This window comes from Eutrigla gurnardus (assembly GCF_963514095.1).
Source record: "Eutrigla gurnardus genome assembly, chromosome: 9".
Lineage (NCBI taxonomy): Eukaryota > Metazoa > Chordata > Actinopteri > Perciformes > Triglidae > Eutrigla > Eutrigla gurnardus.
In genome coordinates this window covers 16,863,272-16,889,361 of record NC_139923.1, presented here as the reverse complement: position 1 = coordinate 16,889,361, position 26,090 = coordinate 16,863,272, and the positions used below count along the sequence as shown (strand labels likewise).

The window sequence follows — 26,090 nt, the reverse complement described above, 5'->3', positions numbered from 1 at the left end:
TCACTTTATAACTCAAACTCACGCTTTAGTATCTTGTGCGTGTGCTTTGGTAAAGCATTTGAGTTATAAAGCATGCTCAAGCTTTGAAAAAATTAAGGCCATGTCACCTCCAGGGCTCCGTAGATAAATGTGTGGGGACAGTGATAATGATATTATTGTATTTGGTATTTATTCCAATGATTTTACAAATGTTAAAAAACAACAACAAATAAACTAAAATAACAAATAAAATGAAATGTAGATTCTGCAAACTGTCAAATAACAAATTATTGATTATGAACAACATTTATAATTAACATGAACAAATATATAATTCTTGAATTTCCCTCTGGATCAATAAAGTATCTATGTATCTCTCTCTCTCTCTCTCTCTCTCTCTCTCTCTCTCTCTTTCTTTCTCTCTCTTTCTCTCTCTCACACATTAAATCTCCAAAAAGGAGTGAAATAGATCCAACCCCTTCTCCATAACTCAAATAATTAATAACTTGATTTATCATGTAAACTTGGAACTGGAAGCCTAGATTCCCTTTTTTAATGTCAGTCCCAACCTTGAAAGTTAAATCATGACCGTGATTCGTGACCTGACTGTCCATACTTAAGATGAGACAATCCTTTAGTTGTCCCACGGCGGGACATTTACATGTTCCAGCAGTAAATGGGAGAGCAACTTCAATGACAAGAAGCATCAGTTAATCAAACAATATAGGCCTATAATAAATAATTAACAGGTAACCATAGCAACATAGAACTGAACTTGAATTCACATTATTGCACAGTGTTGGTCTGTTGGTTTACAGAGCAACGGGAAGGAGGAGCTGCTGGACCTGAACCAGCTGTTGGACCTGAACCAGCTGTTGGACCTGAACCAGAGCCGTCAATCACCTGTGTTGATCATCAGCCGTCAATCATCAGCGGGCGCAATTAAAATGAAGTAGCTTAGTGAAAGTCAGGTCAGATTCTCTGAGCACTGCGGTCGTCTTTTCCTAAATCCAGATGTTCTCCTCCCACCTTTCCTTCGTTTTCACCCCAAGGCTGAGGAAAAGGTGTTAGGACCGAATGTTTTGACTATTCGACTGCAAGCACTACTTTTGTCAGCTTTTATTGGAAACATGTGCTTAAGTTGAGATCCCTCTCGGCAGAGCTTCTAGAGGTGTGCGTTATCTTCTCCAAACGAACCTACAGGATGTTCCTGACTTCACCAAGATCTGCCCCAGATTGTATATCAGTGCTGCCTCAGCCAAAGTTATGATCTGGAGAAACAAGAGCGAGGAAATCCACAATCTCCTCTTCCAGATTAATTTCCTGATGGACGGTTCTCTGATCAAACTAATCCCAAAACACACTCTAAAACTTCTGAGTTGGTATCACAAAGTCACTTTCAATCCCTCTGGTTGATTTTTGGGTTGTTACCTTGAGCCTAGGTAAACTGAGGTAAATCTATAACGTCTGTGCTGCCACTCATCAAGCATCAAGAATCAAGCAGTATGATGTATGATGGGAATGAACTTCACATCTGTCTCCTGCACAGCATCTCTGTAACAACATTGTAAAATGACAGATTGTATTTGTCCCTCTGCACACAAACATGTTGAAATATGCTCAAACAGTCTGTGACAGTGATTGTGTTATAGTGTGCGATGAGACAGAGCGAGGTCAGGTTAAAGGTGGACCCAGAATCTGAATAAATCCTACTCCTGCAGGAACCCGAATGATCTCATGGTTTAACAGCCTGCTCCTAACAACCAGAGGCTTTATGTCTCATTTCTGTTTTCAGAGCCACGATTCCGTTTGGGAGATCATTGGTCTAAAACAAGAACATGAGGGATTCTTTCCAATATTTAAACTCACTTGTTGGACACATTAGTTGAGTCCCAATGCAGAGGCTGCATAAGAATGTGTCCCAGCGGTGGAGACCAGTGGACCAGAACTGTACCAGGGATCAAGGATCTGGGTCTCTGACTGGTGTCTCACTGTGGCAGGACGGTCAGGATGTTAGTGATGGTCCATTTCTGATGGGTGCAGTCCTGAATGACCAGCTGGTTCTCCACCAGCTCCAGACAATGCAGAGACTCCATGTTCTGGATTGGGCCGCCCTGAACACAAACACAAAAGACATTTATTGCAACACAAGCAATAATAACGCACAAAAACGTGGTGATGCTTTCCACAAATAATGATATATGGGGAAAATACTACCCGCATTATGAGAAAATACTACCAACTAAATGATAAAATACTACCTGCTATAGGAGAAAATACCACCTGCTTTATGAGAAAATACCACCTGCTTTATGAGAAAATACCACCTGCTTTATGAGAAAATACTACCTGCTATATGGGAAAATACTACCAACTATATGAGAAAATACTACATGCTATAGGAAAAATTCTACCTGCTTTATGAGAAAATACTACTGTGGAAGAAACACTCTTAAGGTCCAAGTCTGTGGCTGGTTCAGATGAGGTTTTCACTGACAGTGGAAAATGGAAGTCACAGCGTTGCCATAAAATCCTTTCTGACGAGTGTGGGGCTAGTCAGAGTTTTATACAGAGTTTACAGAGAAGATGGAGGAAGGTGTGATGAGATGTGTGATTTGCATTGACACGTCTGCTTCCAAGAGGAAGAAACTTCCTGAGAAGTCGAAGGTGTAGCTGCTCTTGGGGCAGCCTGGTTTCTCTACACAATGTCACAACAGGGGCCATTCATCAGGCCTTGATCAATCAATGTGAGATAAGAATGTTTCAGAGTCGGTCCAGTAAGGGGGAAACCAAAAGGTCTTCTTATCAGAATAACAAAAACTTTAACAAAAGTTAACCACAATCAAATAGGAGCAACAGGACATTTGATTAGTACAAGAGAAAGGAATATTAGGATGAGATTTAAATACAACTGTGAGGTAACACATTTTCTTCTACACTACCAACTAAATGATAAAATACTACCTGCTATAGGAGAAAATACTACCTGCTTTATCCCAGCAGGATGACTGGAGACTGGAGACCATCAAGCTCATCGAGCTCATGCGCTCATGAAGCTGGAGATAAATGAGGTCTGGGCCTTTAGTCCAGCCAGCGATTCTCTGGTCGTGCCATTAAAAGTTACAAGAGCCATTAAATGTGTGTTCAGTACAAAGTATGATGTAACAGTGAGTTTGTGGTGCTTTCACTCTGCAGAGAACGGGGATTTTGTGTACGTAAGAAATGCCCTGATAATATGGCAGCTAAAGTTATGCTGCATATATTCAGCTGCCCCACAATACATTGCGTATTGCATTTAATATTTAACTGAGTGTATTTCAATTCACTTCTCTTTTGGGTCTTTTATACATCTAACATTGCATGTGTTCTGAAAAGAAAAGTTATTAAATCGATCCCAGCCCTTATTTGACTCCACCAAGTTTTCTTTTCAGACCCTGGGATACCCTAATGGCTTTCATCTCTTCCACATCTGACATATTTATAGATATTTCATATTCTGGCCGATGCTCATTAGCGGTAGATTCTCCTATGTGTCCAGAAGCTGCAGATACTGAGCATACAGGAGAGTCGAAGGATGGTAAGGAGCCTGGCTTGGACCTGATTGGTATATGCCTCTCATAAAGTCAAACACCTGGACATCATCCAACCCAAAGTAGATTTTTAAAACACTCATCATGAAGTAGCAAAGCCAAGAAGTGCCTCTAAGAGTAAGAAACAAAGTGTCTAGTTGTCAGCCAGCTGATAGTTAAAGTGAAGGGAGTTAACCCTGAAGTCAGCAACAACTCTGGCTGCTCTGGACCACTTAAGATGGACTGATCTTTAGGTAAGCAGCCTCTGCTGTTTGTATCAAGAACACACAAAGTTGAATGTGAAAATATCACAACAGCATTGTGTTGTATGTTAATTTGTTACAGTCAGAAAATGAGGATCTGATCTGATGAAAATAAAACATGTTTTTCGAAGTTACTGTTCAAATGTAATGGTATTGACATGTACTGAAATGTAATGTTCTTCCACCTGTACTTGGTCTGTATCGGTAACGTCTTATCTGTGCATGGAGGGTCTGGCTACAACGTACAACTGTGCTCCTTTGTGTGTGTTTCTTACCTGAGTGAACCTCCAGGTGTGCTTCATGTGTTTGGCTGCTGCGTAGCTGCACTCCAGCAGCCTGGGTCTGCTGTTCACATCCACCAGACACTTGTTGTCGTCGTCGTCGATCGTTGGACTCAGAACTCCCAGGTGAATCTGCTGAGAGCTGGTGTAGTAGACGTTCTGCTGGGAAACACAAACAGGGACTGAGGACGGAGGACGGTGCAAAAGTGTTCACAGGTCCATGACGGAGAAGTGATATTTGGGAAGCATCAAAGGCAGATTCAAGATATAAGAGACACAGACATCATCTACATTTCTAACTGGTCAAAATGCTACTCATTGATATAAACAAATGACATGTAGCTGTGGTTTTTTTTACATGAATTGAACTCTAGATACCTCAAATTAAATTCAAACATTTACTATTAAGTAAATGTAATTGTTCATATCAGAAATGGCAAAAAAAAAGTTCAATCCAATCAATGTTCCCCTCAGCTTATCAATGTTCCCTCAGCCAATCACTATTCCCTCAGCCAATCAATATTCCCTCAGCTAATCAATGTTCCCTCAGCTAATCAATATTCCCTCAGTTAATCAATGTTCCCTCAGCTAATAAATATTCCCTCAGCTAATCAATGTTCCCTCAGCTAATCAATATTCCCTCAGTTAATCAATGTTCCCTCAGCTAATAAATGTTCCCTCAGCTAATCAATATTCCCTCAGTTAATCAATGTTCCCTCAGTTAATCAATGTTCCCTCAGCTAATCAATGTTCCCTCAGCCAATCAATATTCTCTCAATTTATCAATGTTCCCTCAGCTAATCAATGTTCCCTCATCCAATCTATTTTCCTCAGCCAATCAATGTTCCCTCCGCTTATCAATCATGTGATGTGATGGTTTTCAGGATATAATGAAGATATTGATCCTGTCGAGTGGAACGGAAAGAAGTGGAGAAGGACAGAGAGAGAGAGAGAGAGAGAGAGAGAGAGAGAGAGAGAGAGAGAGAGAGAGAGAGAGAGAGAGAATGAGGTCAACTCCAGAAAAGATGTTATTTATAGATACGATAACAAACTGCTTCCTATTACTAAACAGCACACAGCGAGAGAGAGAGAGAGAGAGAGAGAGAGAGAGGGCGAGCGAGCTCATTACCGTATCGCACACTCATCAGATTGGTTGCGTCGGCTTACAGACAGTCATTTGGAATATGGATTGCTTCAGTGCAATAACAACCATTATGATATCTCTATTTCATGCTGCCTTCTAATGATCCGGAACATTATCTTCCATGTTTTATCGCTCGCAGCCTTTTGCATTTTAGATTTCTGTCAAAGTCAAAGCTAGTTGGAATACGATTCTATAAAACCTAAGAAGGCCCACGAGGGTAGTGATTGTTTTTCTTTCCAGCTGAGGTTTGTCTGCTAATTGGTTTGTGTTTCTTTGTATCAAAGTGACTCCCTGATGGAATAACTCTGTTTTAAATCATTAATACGCCACCAATTCTCCCTGAATGATTAATCTGTGTCTTATAAAGTAGGAGAAAAGCTTTTCTCTTTCCAGATGACAAGGTTGTGTTTTAAAGTGTCGTCTTTCTCATTGCTGCTTTTATTCAGCATCTTCAGAACGACGTCCTGATAGAAGATTAAAGTTCTTTCATACCTGAACTCGCCTTTGAGTTCAGTATCTTTGTGGATGGGCTTCCTGTTTATGTGCTGAGGACTTCCTCTGTGCTATTTGTCTTGCTTTTTAACCTATAATGGCTTTTCCTAGATTTACAGTAGATGACTTTTCGATTCACAGACCCTTCTTTCTAAAAGTTAATTACACAGAAAATAAATTACACTGAAAAATCTGCCTTAGAGTCCGAACATTGATCTACAAAATATTCCTGGCATATCTGGTAACAACAACGGTAACACTGGTTAATGAAATCTGAACAACTCTTTCCAACTAAAACACTGAGCTAATGTCCAAAACCGAATATCAAATTAAACATTTCGTGGGGCTAGTGGAGGATCTTGCTCCCACAATTCAATGCGTAGTTTTAAATACAAGAAAACATCTGTGATAATGTGATACAGAAAATTCCTTCTTATCAAAAAGGTACATCGGCCCATATTTTTATGGAATTTTCTTAAGTGTTAAGTGTCGTGGTAGATTATTACAGACACATTCTGTGTTTATAAATAATGCAACCTCCTGGAGGGGGCTGCATGTTGGTGTAGTGGGCAGCACTGTCGCCTCACAGCGAGAGGATCCCGGGTTCCCCGTGTAAGCGTGGGTTCTCTCCGGGTTCTCCGGCTTCCTCTCTGAAAGACTCTAAATTGCCCGTAGGTGTGAATGTGAGCGTAAATAGTTGTCTGTCTCTACATGTCAGCCTGGCAACCTGTCCAAGGTGTACCCTACATTCGCTCAATGTCAGCTGGAATCGGCTCCAGTGACCCTGAATACAGGATAAGCGGTAGACGATGGTTGGCAACCTCCTGGAATTAAATACTTTCTAGAGATATTATGGGTAATTTGCTTTTCTGCTACTTTCTAGAAAGCATGCTATAGTTTGAGAGACAACTGGTTGTCTTTTAAGGTCCTTAAAGCTGTATTCTCTCTGCTGGCCACCAGGGGGCGACTCCTCTCTGATTGTAGAGAAGTCTATGAGAAAATGACCCTACTTCTCTTTTGATTTATTATCTCAGTAAACATTGCAAACTTGAGTTTATGGTCTCAGTCTCAGTCTTCTTCAATCCAGCATTATGGTCATTTAGTACATTATGGTCACATAGTCCAGCTCTGTGGATGTCTTAACGTGGCTCTCTTACTGTGGAGGGGTCTCTTTGGTCTCTTCGTTGCCTCTCTGATTAATGTCCTCCTGGCCTGGTTCAGAATGTTGGTGTTCTCTTGGCAGGTTTGTTGTAATGCCACATTCTTTCCAATTAGTAATAATGGATCCAATGTTGCTCTCAGAAACGTCCTGCTAATAAACTGTTCTGGATGCAGACCTGGTCTTCCGGAGGAATTTTGTTTTAAATGACAATATTGTTTTCAGTATCCCTTATATTTCTTCTCTCATTTTAAAACCTAAAATATCCCTGCTCCAGGATGAGGAGCAGGGATATTATTACCTGATGTTTTGAAGAAACCTATGTGTAATATCTGGAGTTTATGTCAGAAACTGTTCTGAAGATATACAACTGAGCCAAAAGACAAAGAGGTGTTAATTCATGAGGCCAGAAAGGAGTCGAGCGGGTCAGGGAACATTTCCACCCCCGGGGCCTTAGCTTTCTGACCTGGCCCTCTGAAAAATATAGTTGAAGAGCCCTGATGCATGCTAATAAATGCTAATAGTAATGGACCCAGAATAGGCTTCTGTGGCACCACATTACTGAGAGAAAGATGCACATCAAGTATCTAGAATAAATTCAGTCATTAGCAGGGAGGAGTAGAAGTAGGCTATTTTTTGAAAGATGAGTGTTTTCTTTAGCTCACCTGCAGGTTTCTTAACAACATTCTCAGTTTAATGTGGAGAGCAATAAACAGGCCACCTGTAACTGATCTAATTAAGAAGGAAAACATAAAGGAGGAGAAAATACTGAATGGTACGTGATGAAGGAGAGAGCAGAAAGGTCAGGATGGAAATGTAGATCCAGGCTAAATATTAACATACCTGAAACAACAACAACACAAGCACATGCAAATGAATGCTAATGTGGCCCAGTTTGGAGCGTGAAACACCTCTACGGAGGTAAATCACCTCATCAAGTGAGATAGTGGCTCTCACAGAACAGCAGCAGACAGTCACAGACAACCTGATGAAGTCAAGCACATGACAATGATCAAGGTTGACAAAACCTGTCAGATAATGGATCCAGTGTTGCTCTGTTTATTCATGTGACATGTTACTTAGGATGGGATATATATAGGATGATTTTTTCACGCATTGGGATTAAAAACACACAATAATTGATCTTGTGAATTTGCGAGATTACAGTTGTTCACGTTAGTTAAAACAGATAATCTGAAGATAATCTGGGTATGTTGAATTTGCATAGAAAAGGCCTCTGGTGTTGGTCCTGACCAGTCGTTGAGAGTGTTGTCTATTTATTTATTCAGTCGTTTGGTTTTATGCTAATCCTTTTTATGTGTGTTTGTAGTCTTTGTAGGTTCAGTGAGTCCCAAGATTATATTTGTAATCACTTTCATGTGAACATATTTTTCCAATGGACAGGTATTATTTACAGTAAAGGTGATGTGACATGAACATGGCATTGGTTTAATGGCTACAGTCATTTACTGCCTTAAGTAAAGAAGTGTTGTCTTTCTCTCTCCTTTCTTCTTTGGAATTGAGGAATGTTATGCATCGTTGACATTCAACAGTTTATCAGGTATTCACAGCCATATCCATCCATCCACACACACACACACACCCACACCCACACACACACACACACACACACACACACACACACACACAGAGAGACACTGAGTGATCGTGTTCAGGAAGAAGAGGACCCAGAGATAATCTAAAGGATGGAATGAATCAGAAGCAGAATAGGAGGGAGTGAGGGGAATAACATTACCAAAGATACTCCACATGAATAAAGAATAAAGAATGAAAATTGATAGAAGACCAAAGTAAAATGTGAGTCTTTGATGTCAGCTATGCAATGCTTCCTGCTGTTTTTTTGCTCTGCATCCTCAGGCTACTTATCATAACTCTTAAACATTCACCGATGATTTTAATATCAATAAACCACTTCTGGTACTGGAAATAGGTTTGGTATTTCTTCTTACCATCTGTCAGTTTCAACAGGGCTAGTCACTGAGACCTGGAATATCATCAGGCCAATGCAAAGAGATCATTTTTTCCATGAATGTGTTTGAGGATATCCATTAATAGCAAAGATTATGGATTTATCTTTTATATACTAACATTCTCTAATCCCTCTAAGACTACCGCAGCAGGTACATTCATTTTATGTGCTGCATAATGTTTGTATGCGCCAAATATATCCAGTCTATAAAGTAATTAGTTCCCCTTCCTGATCCTACTGTGCAATGATATTCTGCTGCTATCTTCATTATCCTCGTAAAGCCCTAAAATAGCTCCATTATCTGAAGACATGTTACAGTGCACTGGGTAAATTATGTCTTGCTAGAAGTCATTCTTCATTTTGATAAGATGAAACTCTTCCACAAAATACGAGCCAAGAAACTGTATGTCCCATTTGCTGTGCCATTACTATCTCAAAATAAATATCTGTTCAATAACATTAACTGGATAAGTACATGCTTGGCTTTGAGCTAGCTGGTGCTTAAAATATGAATTTTAAGATTTTATTGCATTAGCATCATATAGGCCAGATGAAAGATAGCGTTCCATTCTTCATCCCAGAAGACAGGAATTCAATTTGGGCAGTGCATGCTGGAACCGATGGTAATCTGCCCTTTCCACATCCTCATTACATTGACCTGCTGTCTTTCTGCCCCACCTGAAAAATTCATGTTGTGAATGCAAAAACTTTGTTGACCCGCACGAGGGATATTGTTGGGATATTGGTGGAAAAACACTTTGAAGAACTCCTGAACCTGCCCAACATGTCCTTCACGGAGGAGGCAGAGGTTGAAGACTTGGGGAAAGACCCAAACAACAAAATGCCAGAGGTGGATGAGATGTGCTGTGAAATGCTGAAGGGTCTGACTGTTGACCATCCAGGCTACATTTTGTTAAATTGGTCCAGGTCTGCTGGGGACTCCTGTGGGGGGTACTGTAGGAATACAGGGTACTGGGGTCATTGCTACGAGCCATCTGGTCCTTGCATAACCAAAGGGAGAGTTGGTTCTGTAAACACATTCTCAGTGCCCTCAGTGGCCTTCGCCAGGATCGTCCCTTGTCAACAACATTGGTTGTGATTTTCACGGACAGGATTTCAAGGTACAGCCCGGGGGAGAAGAGTGTCCAGTTGGGGACCTCAGAATTATATATATATATATATATATATTCACTACAATTTCTCAAAACTACTCTACTTTATTAACTAACTACAAAACTTTCCTCTTGGGAATGCTTTAAGCTGAACTATATGTCTATCTTTTTGTATTCCTACGTATACATTTTGTTGTGTAGATAATAAAGAGATGTCCCTTCATTCAATAGTCGCTCTCTCTCTCTCATTTATTAATTACTGGGAAGTAGTGCTTACAACTTCTCACTGAATCTCTGTATCACTAGCAAGTTGTTTTAAGTAGTTTTAAAATGTTTTTAATAAGACAGAATTGAATAGAAAGATAGAATAAGAGGTGACTGACCTGTGGTGTCATACCATGACAGAGGTACATGATGGGAACATTTTCATTCTCAGGTCCTTGGTCCAAACAAAGGTTGTCTCTTAGACTGTTCTTTAACTGGAAACGAGAGAGAGAGATGGAGAGAGAGAGAGAGAGAGAGAGAGAGAGAGAGAGACAGAGAGAGAGAGAGAGAGAGAGAGAGAGAGAGAGAGAGAGAGAGAGAGAGATGGGATTTATTGTGTAGCTAACCCAAATATAACATCTTGCTCAGCACTCCAAAGTTTCAAATGATGACGCTCTACATTCCCTTCTCATGTCACTTTTGCACGGAAGCTGAAATCCAAGATGGCGATGGCCAAAGTCGTAGTCTACTGCTCATTTACAGTCTATAGTCACATACAAACGCTCACGCTAAATAAGCATCGTTGTCAGATGCCAACTAGCACTGACCATGCTGCATTATGTGACGCCTTTGCAGTGAGAATTGGTTGGAACAACACACCAATATTACCAATGCTCGGGTCAGTTGCATCCAGTCATGTTGCTCTGGGGGAACATCTAAAGATCTGTCTAAAAACATCAACCAATAGTCAAATGATGTCATGACAAAACAGACAATATTATCTTTGTACCCTGAATACAGGATAAGCAGTAGACGATGTATGAATATTAACCTTGTGTGAATAGTGCTCCATATTAAATAAGAGATGAGTGTAGAGACAGATGGTGTAACACCAGTCGTTCTCTCTCCAACTGCTGTCTCCTGTGAGTTTGTGTTTGTCAAATATGTAAACTTCATATCTACATCTCTCAGATGTCACTGTGGCAACTCTTTGATCTCACTCAATCAACTCTGAGCCCCCGCACATGCTCAGTAGTGTCAACAGATCACCCATCCAGCTCACACTGTGATTGAAGTGTTAAACAACAAACACAAGATGTGACACCAAACGGTTTTCCAGAGCCTCAGTTGCTGCTCACACCTGAACCATGATACCTGTTTGCCTTCTCAAATTATAACTACTAATAATTAAGAATTAGAATAATTAGTACATAACTAATAATTAATTATGTGTCTCCTTATTGACAGACTTTAAGACATGAAGAGTCAATAAAGCTGAAGAAAAAATACTGCTGAATACTTAATTATCACAGTACAACACCAAGTCAAGCGTCGGGGAGATCAATGTGTCCATAGGAAGCAAAAGTGATTGTGAATCAATTTCAGCTGTTTGGTGCAAATGAAAATAACAGGTGCAATGGAGGCAAAAGCGCTATAAGCCCCAATGAGGGGCTCTCTCCTTTTCCTCGAGTTGTGGAACCTGGAAGAGATACTAGGAACATCAAGAGACCTTTAATCTCAGCCCTGGCGTGCATTTGGTGGCACTATAGAGCCGGCTGCCAACTCCTGAGACCAATCACTGCAGAGCTTTGCAATAGGTAGAATAATAATAATCTCTACAGAAACCAATATGTATAGATATAATCATCTTTTTGTCTTGTTCCTATTTCAAGATGTATTGAAATAGTCATGAATACTATATGTTCTTCTCTCTTCTCAATCAAGGTTGCAGACTGGAAGTGTGAATCCTGAGAATCAAGGAGGAAAGTGAACTGACCACACCATAAGCCACTGTGTTGCTGTAGGACCGAAGCTCAGGGTAGATGTTGGACAGGAACCAGCTGAACGGTCGACACTGGAGTCTGGATCGCAGGGCCTTCCTCTCAGAAATATCCCCAATGTCTATTCCTGAATTCTGGAAAGACATTAATACAACACGTGTTAACATTCTGGGCATGTCCCATATACTCTAACCAGGGGCGTTTCCAGGACTCAAGGTCATTCAGGGCTTAGTCCAGGCTTCTGTCGGGGGGTCCGGGATTATTTTCTTTATAAACAAGCTGTATTTTGATGCACCTTATTTACATTTAAAAGTACATGTTGATGCAATGCTTGTTGTTTGCTTTATATTAAGTATGAATTGTGATGTTAAACTATTATATTCTTAGTAATTATTATTATATCGAGGATAAACTGAATATTTCTTAACTGCTATCACATTTATTGATTAGACTGAGTACATTTATAAAATGTATTCATGTTAACAGTGGTAAAAAGTACCTTCACTCAATTACTGTACTTAAATACAATGATGAAGTGTACTTGAGTATTTTGAATGAATGCTAATTTTACGTCTACTCCATCTCAGAGTAAATACTGTCACTAGGACAAATGGGGCAGTATAAAAATGTAATCTGTCACTCTGTATCTTTTCTTTGTCAGTCTCTGCACCTCTGTGTAAAGAGTACTGACCTCTCCTAGGAGATATTGGGAGTCTGTTTTGTAGTCAAGACCCTGAGATACTTGACTGACTGATGACCAAAAAGTCAAAGTTTTGCGGTTCAGCATTATGTGCATCAGTCTACACACAGAAAACAATCATACATGACTCCTTTGTGTTTACCAGCAGTGGAACATTCCAGGCCATGTAGACGTGTCTCTTATAGTTGTCCATCCAGACCTCTGCCACCCTAAGAGCATTACGGCGTACATGGGCCGTCAGGTTCTTCGTGTAGGGTTTGTGGGCACGCTCGATGTGCGCTATCCTCGAACAGGGTAGTACCTCCACGCTGCCACCACACTGCCACACCTTTGTTACACCAACACAAAACATGTACAGATTAATGACTTCAGGGACCCTAAATAAAGGTATCTTCTTTCAGTACCTGCCAAGTACATGCCAGGTAAAACAACCTCCTGAACAGGGTTGGATTGAATCTTGCTGCGATAAAGCCTGCTGTATAGCATAGAGAGGCTAAATACCACCAATTACAGGGCCCCAGGGGACCTTATTTCGGCAAAAAAAAAAAAAAAATGGCAACTTGGCATGCTTGCTTGACAATATCACCAGGCGGGTCCTCAGTTCCCCTCCCCTGCTAAACACAACTTGAGGCAAGCCCTACGTTCCCTTTCTGAGTCATATAACGCTTTGCCAGAACTTCCTTAAGGCCAACTGAAAGTCCTTCTTCATAGCCTGTCCGAACTCCTCCCGAAAGGCTTATTTAGCTGGAAGGTCTCCTTCACCGCTGGTGTCCACGATTCTTTGATTTCCACCACTTCATCTTAATCAGGTGTCTCCTATCTGAGACGTATAACACATGCTTATTTTTTTCAGTTCTCAATAAATGCATGGAGACATGAAAACAGACACGGAACTTCTAACTTCACATGTCCACATTTTCACACAAGTCTCCATTGTCCTAGGAATTAGTCCACATCTCCATTTTAGCATCTCAAAATGACACTGCCAAGTTGGTCATATTGTGTATTCAGCTGATTGTAGAGAACCTATTTTTGCACTTTTCTTCCATTTTAAAGGGCCGGTAATGAAAAATATAATTGATTTGGATCTGTTGTCCACTATTCTGTCCATCCCCCTACCAAATGTCATGTCTCCAGGAGTGGTTTTTCTGAAAATATTGAACCTTAAAAATATACTTTTTAGGGGAAACAAAGCAATTCTCCAAATTCAGCAAAAATAGAATAGAATACAGAATAATTTTGATTGTATCAAATAGCATACAAATACGGTTTGAATAAAACCCCAGAAAACTGAACCTGTTTTGACCATAGACTACATGTAAGAAGTGGATGTAGTAATTGTGATGTCACCCATTGGTTTGTGTAATATGGTTTTAAAGTTTCGACTTCAGCATGTTGGCTGTCGCCATCTTGGATGGTACTTGGGCTTTAGACTTGTGGTGTAAGTGGGACTGGAGCGGAACTGGACCAGTCCTTTTATAATAAAAATGCCGCTGTGTGCTCGAAAATCTGAGTGTTTACTAGAAATATGTGTAGACGCGTCTTGTCAGTAAAGTTTCAGTCATGTTCTCTGTGTTGTTCGCTATTGTAATGATGACTTCGAGACAGCACATCTTGAAAACAACATCAAGCCATACGTGTGTCATGTACAACAGGCAATCGGGCTTAGGCCTGTTTGGGATTGGAGCAGCACAATTGAACTGCTCAGAATTCTGCAGCAGACATCAAATTAGTTTAGTGAAGTGCTGGTTTGTTGACGTGAAGACAAACCTGTCCGGTCTCCGTATTGCAGTTCTCCACTTGTGTTTGCATTCTAATCTCTAATTGTCTCAAGGCTCTTTTCTTCCTTTCAAAGCAAATAACCGCCGCAGACCAAGACTACATCTGCACACCTGGCAGGAGCACAAACTCCGGGATAATACACACTTCCCTTCAATGATGCCTCAACATTCTCTATAAAGGATTTACAGGCACGGTTATAGAGCATAAGGAGCTATTCTTCGAGCATGACAATCTGTGTCTAAGCATGTGGGTGTGCAGACCGAGATAGACAATGTAGGAACAGTGAGGCGAGAGAGGAGATTCAGAGTGTGAAACATAAAGCAGAGAAGGTGAAGGGATGAAAGCAAAGTGAGATGAAGTGGGAAGTATGGAGAGAAGATAAAGAGAGTGAAACAGCGAATAACAGCTTCTCCCTGTCTTCTTGAGTCATCCTTTTTGTTGTTTTATTGTCTTCGCTCTAAATATAAAACAGGGTCATGCACCAAGTGTTACCCAGAAAACATCATGGTAAATCATTGTGACATGGAAGAGTTGCAGTTTATGTCTGTGTTGGTAATCGATGTCTGTCTGATCTGTCTGTGTCACGCAGACAAAACAGCTCATTTATATTCCTAATTGTCTTCAAATCCAGCTTGTGGACCTGTGTTTTCTAATGAGAGGCAAACGAAAACAATAGATGATGTTGTGAATTATAAATCACGCAGAGGACGGACACAGCGTAGATGAAGCTTCATAAAAGCAATCTTTCTCACAATGGGAGCATGCAGGCCAGAGATATGTAGCGCTTCTGCAGAAACTAGAGGAAGAAAAATGACATTGCTGATAAGACAAGACTGCAGTGTTTGGTTTAAGGGAGATGGAAATAGAACAGACCGACTGTTTTCTGTCTTCAACCCCGAGTTGAACTCAGATAATGAATTATGTTGGAGCAGTGCCCTTGAGACACGACTTCACTGCTGATTTACATAATCATTGATCTGAAAAGGTGCCATCTGCTACTTTAGCAAAATCTGATTTATTGACTTTTTCTTGATGTGTTTCTACTACGTGATATGAAATAACTGACAATGATGATCAGTTGTGTGTCTTGGCTTGATTTGATGGCAGGTTCTGACTTTCAGTATCCCTTTGACTCTGGTGTTGAAGAGAACAAATGTCAACACTCTGGCTGATGTTGTCACTCACCTTTTGTTGCCTTTCAATCGTTCAAATATCTCACATACAGATAGAGAGGTAGCCTGTCCAGCTGAAGCCCAGCCTGAACCAATCCTGACGATCAACAGTAGCTTTGAAGAGGCTCTCCAATGAAACCCGTTCATTTCACTTCAGTTGTTGCCATAGCTGCAGAGGGTTAGCAACTAATCTGCAGCACTATGCGTGACTATTGGCCTTCTTTCAGTGTGTAACATGAGTGTAGCTGACGGCGCATGCAGGGAGATGCTGCTGTGGGTCAGAAAAACACAGCAGCAACGGTGAGATCTCCTCCTGCAGAGAGGCTGTCTGCTGGTGACTCACTACTCATGCCTCACTGAATAAACCAATGTCAACAGGTGTTCAAGCAATTTGTATAATAGAGAATCAGGTATACCTGACTGTACACGTCTTATGTCTTACTGCCAATGACCCACAAAGTGTAGAAACAAAAGGGGATTTTAACCTTTGGTAGATTTAGTCATTCATATTCATTGAGGTCAAAGCATTTTTGAGGTATATTTAGTGTGTCATAATTCATATTATGAGCATCATTTGCATGTTTGAGCTGAGCCAGCTCCTGTAGTCACTGCAACATAATTGACCCAAACTGATTCCTACTCACTAGTCACAGTTATTAAGCAGGAGGGGTGGGGGGATAAAACTACCCGAGCAGGAAACTGTTTAGTTATTTTACTGTAAACACGGTTCCTTAAACAATCAGTATGTGATCATACATCCTATAGGTAGTACAGTATTTTGGGGCAAGATACTGAATCCTAAATTACTCCCAAAGGCTGAGCTGACGGTGTGTCGTTGTGTGAATGAGTTAGTTTAGATTCAATCCTGATGGGCAGGACGTCAGTGTGTGAATGGGTAAATGTAGACTGCATGTGGTGTAAAGAGCCTTGAGTAGTCAAAAAGACTAGAAAAGTGCTAGGTCCATTTAACATTCATAAGGTTGTGACTCTTTACTGGTCGTATATTGCACCTGAAGCTTCGTCTATCTGTCATCTACTTTTGTGAATCTCACTCTACCTCTGATATCAAAAGCTTTTCAGGAAGGCTGTTGAACAGAACGGTAGTGGAACAGTGGATCAGTAACCGGTGGAATACACATGAGTTTGTTCACATTTCTATTAGTCGCGCTATTGACTGTGCATCTGTTGGCGTTTTGCGTCCACATGCGAGAGGCTCTGTCATGATTCCACTTTAGTTATTTATCCAGTTTTATGTGATACATTTAGATCTTGGTCATTTTAACCATCTCTTTCAACTGGAAATGACTATTAGTAACTGGACATGAATTTGAAAGCTATTTGAAATGTTCCTGTTGGTAAACTCACCACTCGCCAGTCGCCACTCATTACCACTTAGCCTGTCTTTCAAAATCCTGTTCCATTACTGATTTTAGGATTGCTTTTATCTAGTTTTGAATTTGAATTATGTTTTATGAGTTATTCTTACATTATATTCAGCTATAATGGCAGCGTGTGTGGACTGCAAACTTCAGTACAATTAAAGGAGGATATGCATCACCCAAAGTCTGAACTAAGATCAGCTGATTGAGAGCTTTGTCTCCGTAGCCACTACTCAGCCTAACACATTTCATATATGCAGTCCTCTAGTCTTGTGGCCCCAGTGTCCCATTTGCCTTCCTCCCCGGTGTCACAGATGGTCTCGGCCTCGGCTACCACCCTTTCCTGGCTGGCTTTGATAAATGTCACCACTGTGCTGCTCTGGTGGGAAGGCCCAGCAGTTTGAGTGAGTGGTTATTCCTCCAAGCTCCGGTCAGCACCACCTGCTGCACTGGACTGGGATGTTAGAACACTGAAACCACCTCAGCTCACATCGCCACTCCACAGCCATCCCAGTTCCCCTGTCCGGCTGGTAAGGGCGTTTCTATCAACCTCCTTTACTCTTTCTAACCGTTTCACTGTCCTGCCTGATGGATTCGCAGTCAATCCTAGCAATATTTCTGCAGTTCTCGTTTCTATGGCTTCTCCCCTGATCGCTACATCTCCTCCATCTGTGGCCAGTGCTGGTGGAACAGCCGGCCGTAGGATGCTGCAGGAGGCTGTCGTCGAATGCTTGGGAGGTCTTCCTTGGGCCGAAACTCCTCACCGTCCAACTTGGACCGTCATTCTCAATACAGAACGAGGCAGCCGGGTGTCCACATTCCACTGAATCATGCCTACTCTACCTTTCCGACATCATACGCAGGGATATAGATAATGGAGAAAGGGAACAATTGGTGGCCCTAGGGGGGGAGCTCTCTGACCCTAGAATAGTTGAATGCGGCGTTCCACAAGGAAGCATTCTTGGTCGTCATTATTTTTGACATACATTAATGATATGTCAGACTCATGCGCAACATGCTGTCCCTACATCTTGTTAAGACAGAGGCCATCTTATTTGGCTCAAAATACAGATTGAACAGATGCTCTGAATTCAGAGTCACTTTGAATAAAATTGTGGTCAGTGCAAAAACATCAGTAAAATACCTGGGATGCATCCTTGAAAACAACCTGGATGGTAGGAATATGGCCAATAAAGTTTTGAGTAAAGTTACCGGGCTCACAAAGTTCCAGGAATTACACATTTTTAGATAGGTCAACAATGATAATTTTAGCCAACTCCTTAATTTTAAATAATTTTGAATTTGCAAGTACTTGGTTTGAAGGACTAACAAGCAACCTTAAAGGAAGGCTGCAAACAGCACAGAATCAATTAATGAGAGTCATTCTAAACGTGGGCTATAGGTCTCATATAGGTAGGTCACAATTTGCAGAGCTCAACTGGCTCCCTGTTGAGTCCCGTATTAATATCACAAGGATGAATATGATCCATAAAATACTGTTTTGTAGTGTCCAAACGTTTTTATCTTGTCTTATTACTAAGATAAAGGACAAACACAATATTTGCACTCATGGCAGCATTTCAGATCTGCGTCCATATTCGTTTAAAACATCTTTAGGGAAAGGAACCTTTGCCTATATAGGGGCAGTTCAGTGGAACAAGTTAGATGGGGAAATTAAAGTCACACCCAGTCTGAACTCTTTTAAAAAGAGAATCAAGGCCTGGATACTAGAGAGGGTAGCTGAATAGAGCAGGGGGGCAGCTGTCTTTTATTTTTATTTCAGAAAAATGTGGTTTTATTGGATTTTTTACTGATTGTAATACACTCTGAGTGTCTGGTCGTGTCTTGTCTTGTACTGTCCTGATGTTTTATGTGAGGACCACAATGGAAATAAGTCATGGACTTTATTGTGTTTTCTATCCTAAATTGTGTTTTGTTGATGTCTTTTACTGTGTGTAAGACATTTCTGATACAATTAAATAAATCAAATCAAATCGCTGCCCTGTTCATCCTCTCTTCCCCCCAACTACACTTATCATTGGCGGTTCTATAATATCTGCTTCATAAATGCCATCACACACTGCCTCCCCGGTGCCACAGTCCCTGAAATTTTGGAGAAAGACCTGGACCTCCTGCCTTCACTCCCAACCTCCATCAAAGGAATAGTGCTGCATGTTGGCACAAATGACCACTTCGGAAGTCTAAACGTAGTGCCCACATCCAGTGCTAACCTTCGGTGCCATATACTGAACATGGCTAATGTCCAATTTCCTGTGCTGACTGGCTGTCTGACGTTTGTGTAGAAAACCAAACCTTATAATTGATATGTGCAGATATTGTACACCATTGCCATGGAACAGTCCACTCTATGTTATACTTGTGTTTTTCCGGTGATAAGATTGGGAAAAAAATGTGCCTCGGAGTCAGAGTAGATTATTCTATTCTAGAATGGATGCCCCAGAAATACTTCAACAAATGCTGCCAGCATTCTCTCTCGACAATAACAAGTATTACCACAAGACTGTCCACACTAGCTGGTGTGTGATGGCCTTTAGTGGTTTGGAAGGAGAGTGGATAAGGCAGTGTTGGTATGACATTTACATTTCTCTAGGTCAAACAACCAGTTTACATGTGCCCTAATTTGCATCTCCTCTAATGGACACAAGATGCTGGCCACAAGACGAATCTAACTGTTAAAGCCAGGAGTTCAAATTTTATAGAATATAATTGTATTCATTAAATCCCAATGCAATCAGACAGTCAGTACATAATGACCTCAGTTTGCTTGTGTCACACTGAATGAATAATGTGAATGACTGATAAAGGACTCATTCTGTCCAAGGAAAGGTCATTCTACTGTTTTACAGGCTGGACATGCTGCTAAACAGGATACTTCATTGTGGACGCAGACAACACTTCTCTCTACGTTGTTCAGGTAAGGAAACAAATTTGACTGTTACAGATGTTTTAAATATATAGAGAGGTGCAGGGCTGGGCGATATGGCTTATAATTAATATTGCAATATTTTTAGGTTATATTGCAATACACAATATATATCAAAAAATCTTAAAAAATCTCTGCACTATGTATAATTTAACTCTTTGATGCATACATACATACATACATACATACATACATACATGCATGCATCACACAAGTATGTTGAGTCCTTAATTAAAATGAATTTAATTAATAAATTAAGAACACCATCTAGTGATAAGAAGTAAGATGCAAAAATACATTCCATAAGCCAGCTCAGTGTTATTGATGTGGCCCATTACTCAATGATTCCTGACCGCGTTTTATGGAACAGTAACGACATCTCCATGTGGATGTGACGGACTGACTTCCCTTTGTTACACGAACCAAACCCCTACATCATTTTATAACACTTGTTGGAGGCTGTGCTCTTGTTTGCCAGCACTTAGCCAGCAGTTAAAGTAGCAGTGGGTGAGTGCACACTTCATCGTCGCAGACATTGATTTGCAACTGAGAAGCACATGGATCCTCTCAGACTCTCAGGCTGCATACCGATAATTTACATTACTGACATTATATACAGAGACAGTACAAAATAATGTGGAGAAACCAGAGACTGTCTTTGGTCTTGATTACGTTATTTTAAGTGTTTATGGAGCAGCTACAATGTTAGCATTGCTAAGCACCCATCAACCAGACTCCATTCAGAAAACAGGCAATTTCAAACGTGTTTGCTTGTCGTCTTGCAGACAGACCTAACAAAGCAAGTCTTGCCCACAGCTTAACAAAATTCTGTGCGACACTTGTCGCGATATTCACAGAATAGGAATTTAATACATCTCACATACAACATATCGCAATACATCTAATACATTCCAGATATCGCCCACCCTTAGAGTGCTGTGTGCAGAAATGATTAGTGCCTCCATGTAGTTGCTAGAGCTGGTTTTACACTGACTTACCCTGATGCCGAGTTCCACATTTTCGCCACCATATATTTCCATGCCTTCATCTAGTAGTCCAATCTCCTCAAAGTACTTCCTGTCGACCACAAAGCAGCCAATCAAGGCTGGGCTCCTTTAATTGAGGGAGAAAGGAGAAAAGACATAATGTCAGAGAAGAGAAAGAGGTAGAACATGTTTTGTATTTATCATCATCATCATCATCGTCAATCGCTTATCCGGGGTCGGGCCCCGGAGGCAACAGCTCCAGCAGGGGACCCCAAAACCTTCCTTTCCCCGGCCACATCAGCCATCTCTGACTGAGGGATCCCGAGGTGTTCCCAGAACAGTGTGGAGATATGGCCCTATGGCCTCCTCCCAGCTTATCATGCCGTCAACACCTCCATTCCCGGACCATCTCAGCTCCTTTCAATGCAAAGGAGCAGCTGCTCTACTCTGAGTCCCTCATGGATGATCGATCATCGACCTTCGGCATCGGGTGCTCTGGTACCATGTACACTTATGTTCAAACTTGGTGTTTGTTATGGACAGTCCATGACTAGCACAGTAAAACATGACTGCTCAGGTTTAGATCAGGGAGGTCATTTCTCCCAATCAGGCTGCTGCAGGTGTCTCTATCATTGCCCATGTGTGCGTTGAAATCTCCCAGCAGAACTATGGAGTCCCCTACTGGAGCCCTACACATCTTTTCTGATCAAAATAAAAACCATAAGTATGGATGCATGGAGGAGCTGGGCTACTTGATTGGGTGATGACAAAGTGATTACAATACAATACTATAATTATTTCTTGTAAATCAACTGACAATTGAGAAATAGTACTTAAGAAGATAGAGAAAGGAATGATTAGAAGGAATTCATCTTCGGCCATCACAATATTGAGTAGCATAAGTCCTACTTTATAAACACTGCATCAATGATTTGCTTGCCATGGAAGTCAACTACAGAAGTATTAGTTTCCTTGCTAGGCTGGCTGCTGGTTCACTTGTATTATCTGCAATGTGTGTAAGTATATTGATTATATATTGATTTTGGCTAACATGGCCAATCAATATATGCATTTCTCAGTATGTGCAATGATTTTATACACTGTAGGTCACAACAAATATGCTATAACCGTGGTTTTCTTTTTAAATGTTGTTACCGATCGCTGCTTCTGATGAGAATAAAAATTTGGTGTTATATATAATGTGCTTCACTGCATCCTCTAGGTTGTATATGCATATTAACATTAAACTACAGGATTTACATACATAATTCATGGAGATTAGTGTTCATTAAATTATAATGTAAAAATAATGAGCTTAGTAAGTGATCTTATCAAATCTTAAATATGCTTTAAATCAAACTATAAATAATTAATATTGCACTGCCAGATTATTTTGCTGCAGTTGCAGTACTGCTGCAGTACTTTAGTGTACTTAGTATGCTTGAAGGTGTTCCATTGTAGCATATAAAAGTACAATAATTGCACTTCAAATTGTGCTTTTCTACAATTTAAATTAAACTAAAATACACTTACACAGTACAAAACGACTTCAAGTTAACTAATAATGAACCTGGCCCACTGCCTCCTCATATTTGGTTTGTGCTGAAATCAACAAGTTTTTGTTGAATGAGTGGGGGAGGAGAGGAATGTGCGAATGTGAGAAAAATAATATGTTTTAATAAAAAACACTTTTAACACTTTCAACATCAGTAGCACTACCAGATGGGCATGAAGCATCATAGTTTTGGGACCTCAAGGTCTGCATCTATGAAACAATTCATAGATGCAGATTGAATTGTTTATGAAGATTAAGATTGAAGAACACACAGCTACAACTGTGGGCTTGATCTCCCCCACTTTTAGTGACACCTACCTATAGGACAACTATTTATACCACCTGATTGACTTGCCTCATGCCAACTAAAGGGAGAAAATTAAACTTCTGTGAGAAACCAGCGCAAAAGCGGCCCAGGACATTATACTTGCACAACCTCCCAGTGTCAGAGACCAAAACCTCGCCAAAACACGCATTAGCAGAAGAATTCTCTTATACAGCTGATGAAGTCACATGGTTGCAGCTCTCCAAATTAAACATTTGCGTCGCGAGATCCCAAAAGATTATTTTGCCCGCCTGAGACCTGCATACTTTCATGGTAGAATTTACGAGTAGGCATAAAACTTGATGAAAGCGGCATCATGTTGGTGGCTTGGACATAGATGCCATTGAGGGAAGCCTAACATTGAACATCGAAGCAATTATCCCATTGCTTCTGTCATTGAATCTGGGCAGCGCTTGCTCAGGGTGGTGGCTGCTGAACAACGCTCTCTGACCTGTAGAGGGGCAGATTGGCTTCCACGCTTCTGCACATTTTCAGTATTACCCATCGTCCAGTAGAGTGAAGGGCCTATGTATTTACCTGATGGGGGCTGTGTGGTTGTGCTGTGTCCACCAGGACTTTGGTGGATTGAGGTATCGACACCACAGCTCCCAGTCAAAGCCTTGAGCAGACAGTGGATACTCCTCCACCTCAAAGGTGTCGTACTTGATATTGTCAAAGGAGGGAGACACCACCCTGGTCCGGTCCTCCTTTATTCGTTGCAGAATAGGTTCTGCCCTATGAGACAAAAACCGAGACAAATATGACAACAAATTCATCTGTGAGTCAGTGGCTCTAAGTCAGTGTTCTAGAAAACATTCTGATAATTCACAGCATAACAATGTAAAGGACTATGCAGAGGACTACATAGAGGACTATGTATAGGACTATGTAAATAACTTTGTAGAGAGAGAATTATGGGCTACCTGGAGGACTATAGAGGACTTTGTAGAGGACTAAATAGAGGACTATGTAAAACACTTTGTAAAGGACTATATAGATTATTATTATGTAGAGGACTATATAAAGGACTCTATAGAGGCACAGCACTCAAGCCTATAATTAACACAAACACAACATTGATGTAGCTCATCACCAATGTTGAACATGTTTCAATGCTTATAGAGAGAAAAAGTTTATCTCCTGTTTTGTTTCTTTGCCAAGAACTATTTTATTAGTCATGGAGCAGCAAACCCTCTGTGGTGATATGTCGGAGGTTTGTGGTTCTGTTAGACAGAGAGAGAGAGAGAGAGAGAGAGAGAGAGAGAGACAGAGAGAGAGAGAGAGAGAGAGAGAGAGAGAGAGAGAGAGAGAGAGAGAGAGAGCGAGAGAGAGCGAGAGAGTGTGTGTGTGTGTGTGTGTGTGTGTGTGTGTGTGTGTGTGTGTGTGTGTGTGTGTGTGTGTGTGTGTGTGTGTGTGTGTGTGTGTGTGTGTGTGTGTATGGGTGTATAAAATGTGGACCTGGTCAACAAGATGCAACCGTTTGTGGACTACGGTTCTGAAGTCGAGTTGGAAGAGTTCTGCATTTTGGCCGTTGTCGAGTTGGATCTTTGCAACCACTGAAGGAAGTGACCATATTTGGAACGACTGGTGGATCTTATAAACACAAGCAGCACCCTGAGCAGCAACCTTACTGGATCTGGATCCATCTGGATTCTGGTGTGAAGCTGCTAAAAATGTTAGCTTCATAATTCAAGGAGATGGTCGGGTCGTTTTCTCACAGACTTCCTTATAATCCGAATTCCTTTTACAACTAGAGCAGTTGCCTCCTGACAGCCAGCAGAGAAAATGCATGTTTAGGCACTTCAGTATTGGCTTCACTTTTTAACAACCACAGGTGAGGTTCATAACATGATAACATGTATACGACATGATAACATGTTATGAACCGCAGCATCACTGTGTTGGCTTTTAACATGACCAGCTGTAACTAATGAAGTCAGAAATTAACAACTTCCATTACTCACAGTACATAGCGGTATCATGTCTTGACATGTTATGATATTAAATATAGTTAGTAATATGAACGTCAACTGTAAAAGCTATAAAATAAAAGGACATCTCCTCGTTAAGATGCAAGTGAAAGCAACAAAAGGCTCAGAGCTTGAATCAAGATAATCTGCTGTTAAGAGGACACATGTTGTCTCCCTGAAACAAAGGCAGGGCCACATGTTCTGGTGTGTGTTATATGGTAGAAGAATGTAAAAAACTGGAATCATAAAAACATTAGGATGCCTGTGATATTCTCCGCACTTAAAGCTGCAGTACTCCTCCACTCTGCTTGGTTGCTTTCTTCTTTTCTGCCATCAGGGGACTAAAAGGAACCTGATTCTTTCACACATGATCTGTCTTATGTAATACTGTCATGATCTAGTGATAGTTGCAGCAAATATTTGAAAGCAACAATCCAACATTTTGGTGGGTGGTGGTGGGGGAAGCATGTGATGGTGAGGTCCAACAATGGCACCACTGTAGCCTATTTCAACAGGGGGGGGGGGGGGGGCTGTCAATATTTACACATCAAAATTGTTTTACTACCTAATATCAGCACAGTCTGGCTCAGTGGTGATTAGTGTTTGTGCCTATATAGAGCCTCTATCACTCATTCACCCACCTCTCACCTCAGTTAGTTGGCGACTGCAGCAATATGCAGTGAAATGTGGGTAAGTTAGAGAATACCCAAAGGCCTTTCTGGACCGCAACTACCTCAAATACAAAATATCTCAATGATTTCTACTTCTTGTTTGTACATCCGGAGAATTAAATCACTTCAGCCTCTCACAAAGTCGACCCAAAATATTAGCAGATGTCTCTCAGCTGTCTTTGTGGCTCAAAGTTTGCACCTGGTTGAATGAAGCAAATGGGTGACAGCTACATCAGTGCATGTTAGAACTCAAGAAGATTGAATGATCATTTCAGGAAACATCGTATAAATAGCCTGTCTCAGTCTCCAAATTCTTCACAGCTGGTTTGTCTGACAAACTGATGCCTCTTGAGGAAAAACAAATGCCCACAGAGTGAAATGATGCCTTCTTTCTGATTTAATCAGCAACCTTTCAAACAAAGTGGCTGCTGAATAATTGCTAACATTCTGCTTCTCAATCTTTTCTCAGTTTCCTTCACTTTTTCTTTCTCCCAGCGTTTACAGCAGCCTCTATCAAGTAGTTGGTCACAGCTGCATAAGGCAAGGAGGAATTCATGTAAAAAAAACTTGTATTAGTGCACAAGATCCACAAGATGGTTTAATCATGTCTAGATTGATTGGAGGAGATGCAT

At 40.9% G+C, this 26,090-nt stretch overlaps 1 protein-coding gene across 2 annotated transcripts in view; it reads right to left on the bottom strand.

Moving 5' to 3' along the window:
- Positions 1 to 521: 521 nt before the first annotated feature.
- LOC311018145 (polypeptide N-acetylgalactosaminyltransferase 18-like) overlaps positions 522 to 26,090 on the bottom strand; it is a 63,876-nt gene continuing 38,307 nt past the window's right edge. Inside the window, exons 5-11 of one of the 2 annotated variants that reach the window (XM_084016957.1) lie at positions 23,355 to 23,552; positions 20,950 to 21,064; positions 12,817 to 13,002; positions 11,971 to 12,108; positions 10,373 to 10,468; positions 4,087 to 4,254; positions 522 to 2,093 (exon numbers count right to left, since the gene is read on the bottom strand). In XM_084016957.1, the coding sequence (XP_083873083.1) occupies positions 1,968 to 2,093; positions 4,087 to 4,254; positions 10,373 to 10,468; positions 11,971 to 12,108; positions 12,817 to 13,002; positions 20,950 to 21,064; positions 23,355 to 23,552 (1,027 nt within the window). In that variant the 3' untranslated portion in view covers positions 522 to 1,967. The remainder of the gene's footprint in view (positions 2,094 to 4,086; positions 4,255 to 10,372; positions 10,469 to 11,970; positions 12,109 to 12,816; positions 13,003 to 20,949; positions 21,065 to 23,354; positions 23,553 to 26,090) is intronic. The other variant, XM_084016958.1, reaches the window with a different exon arrangement.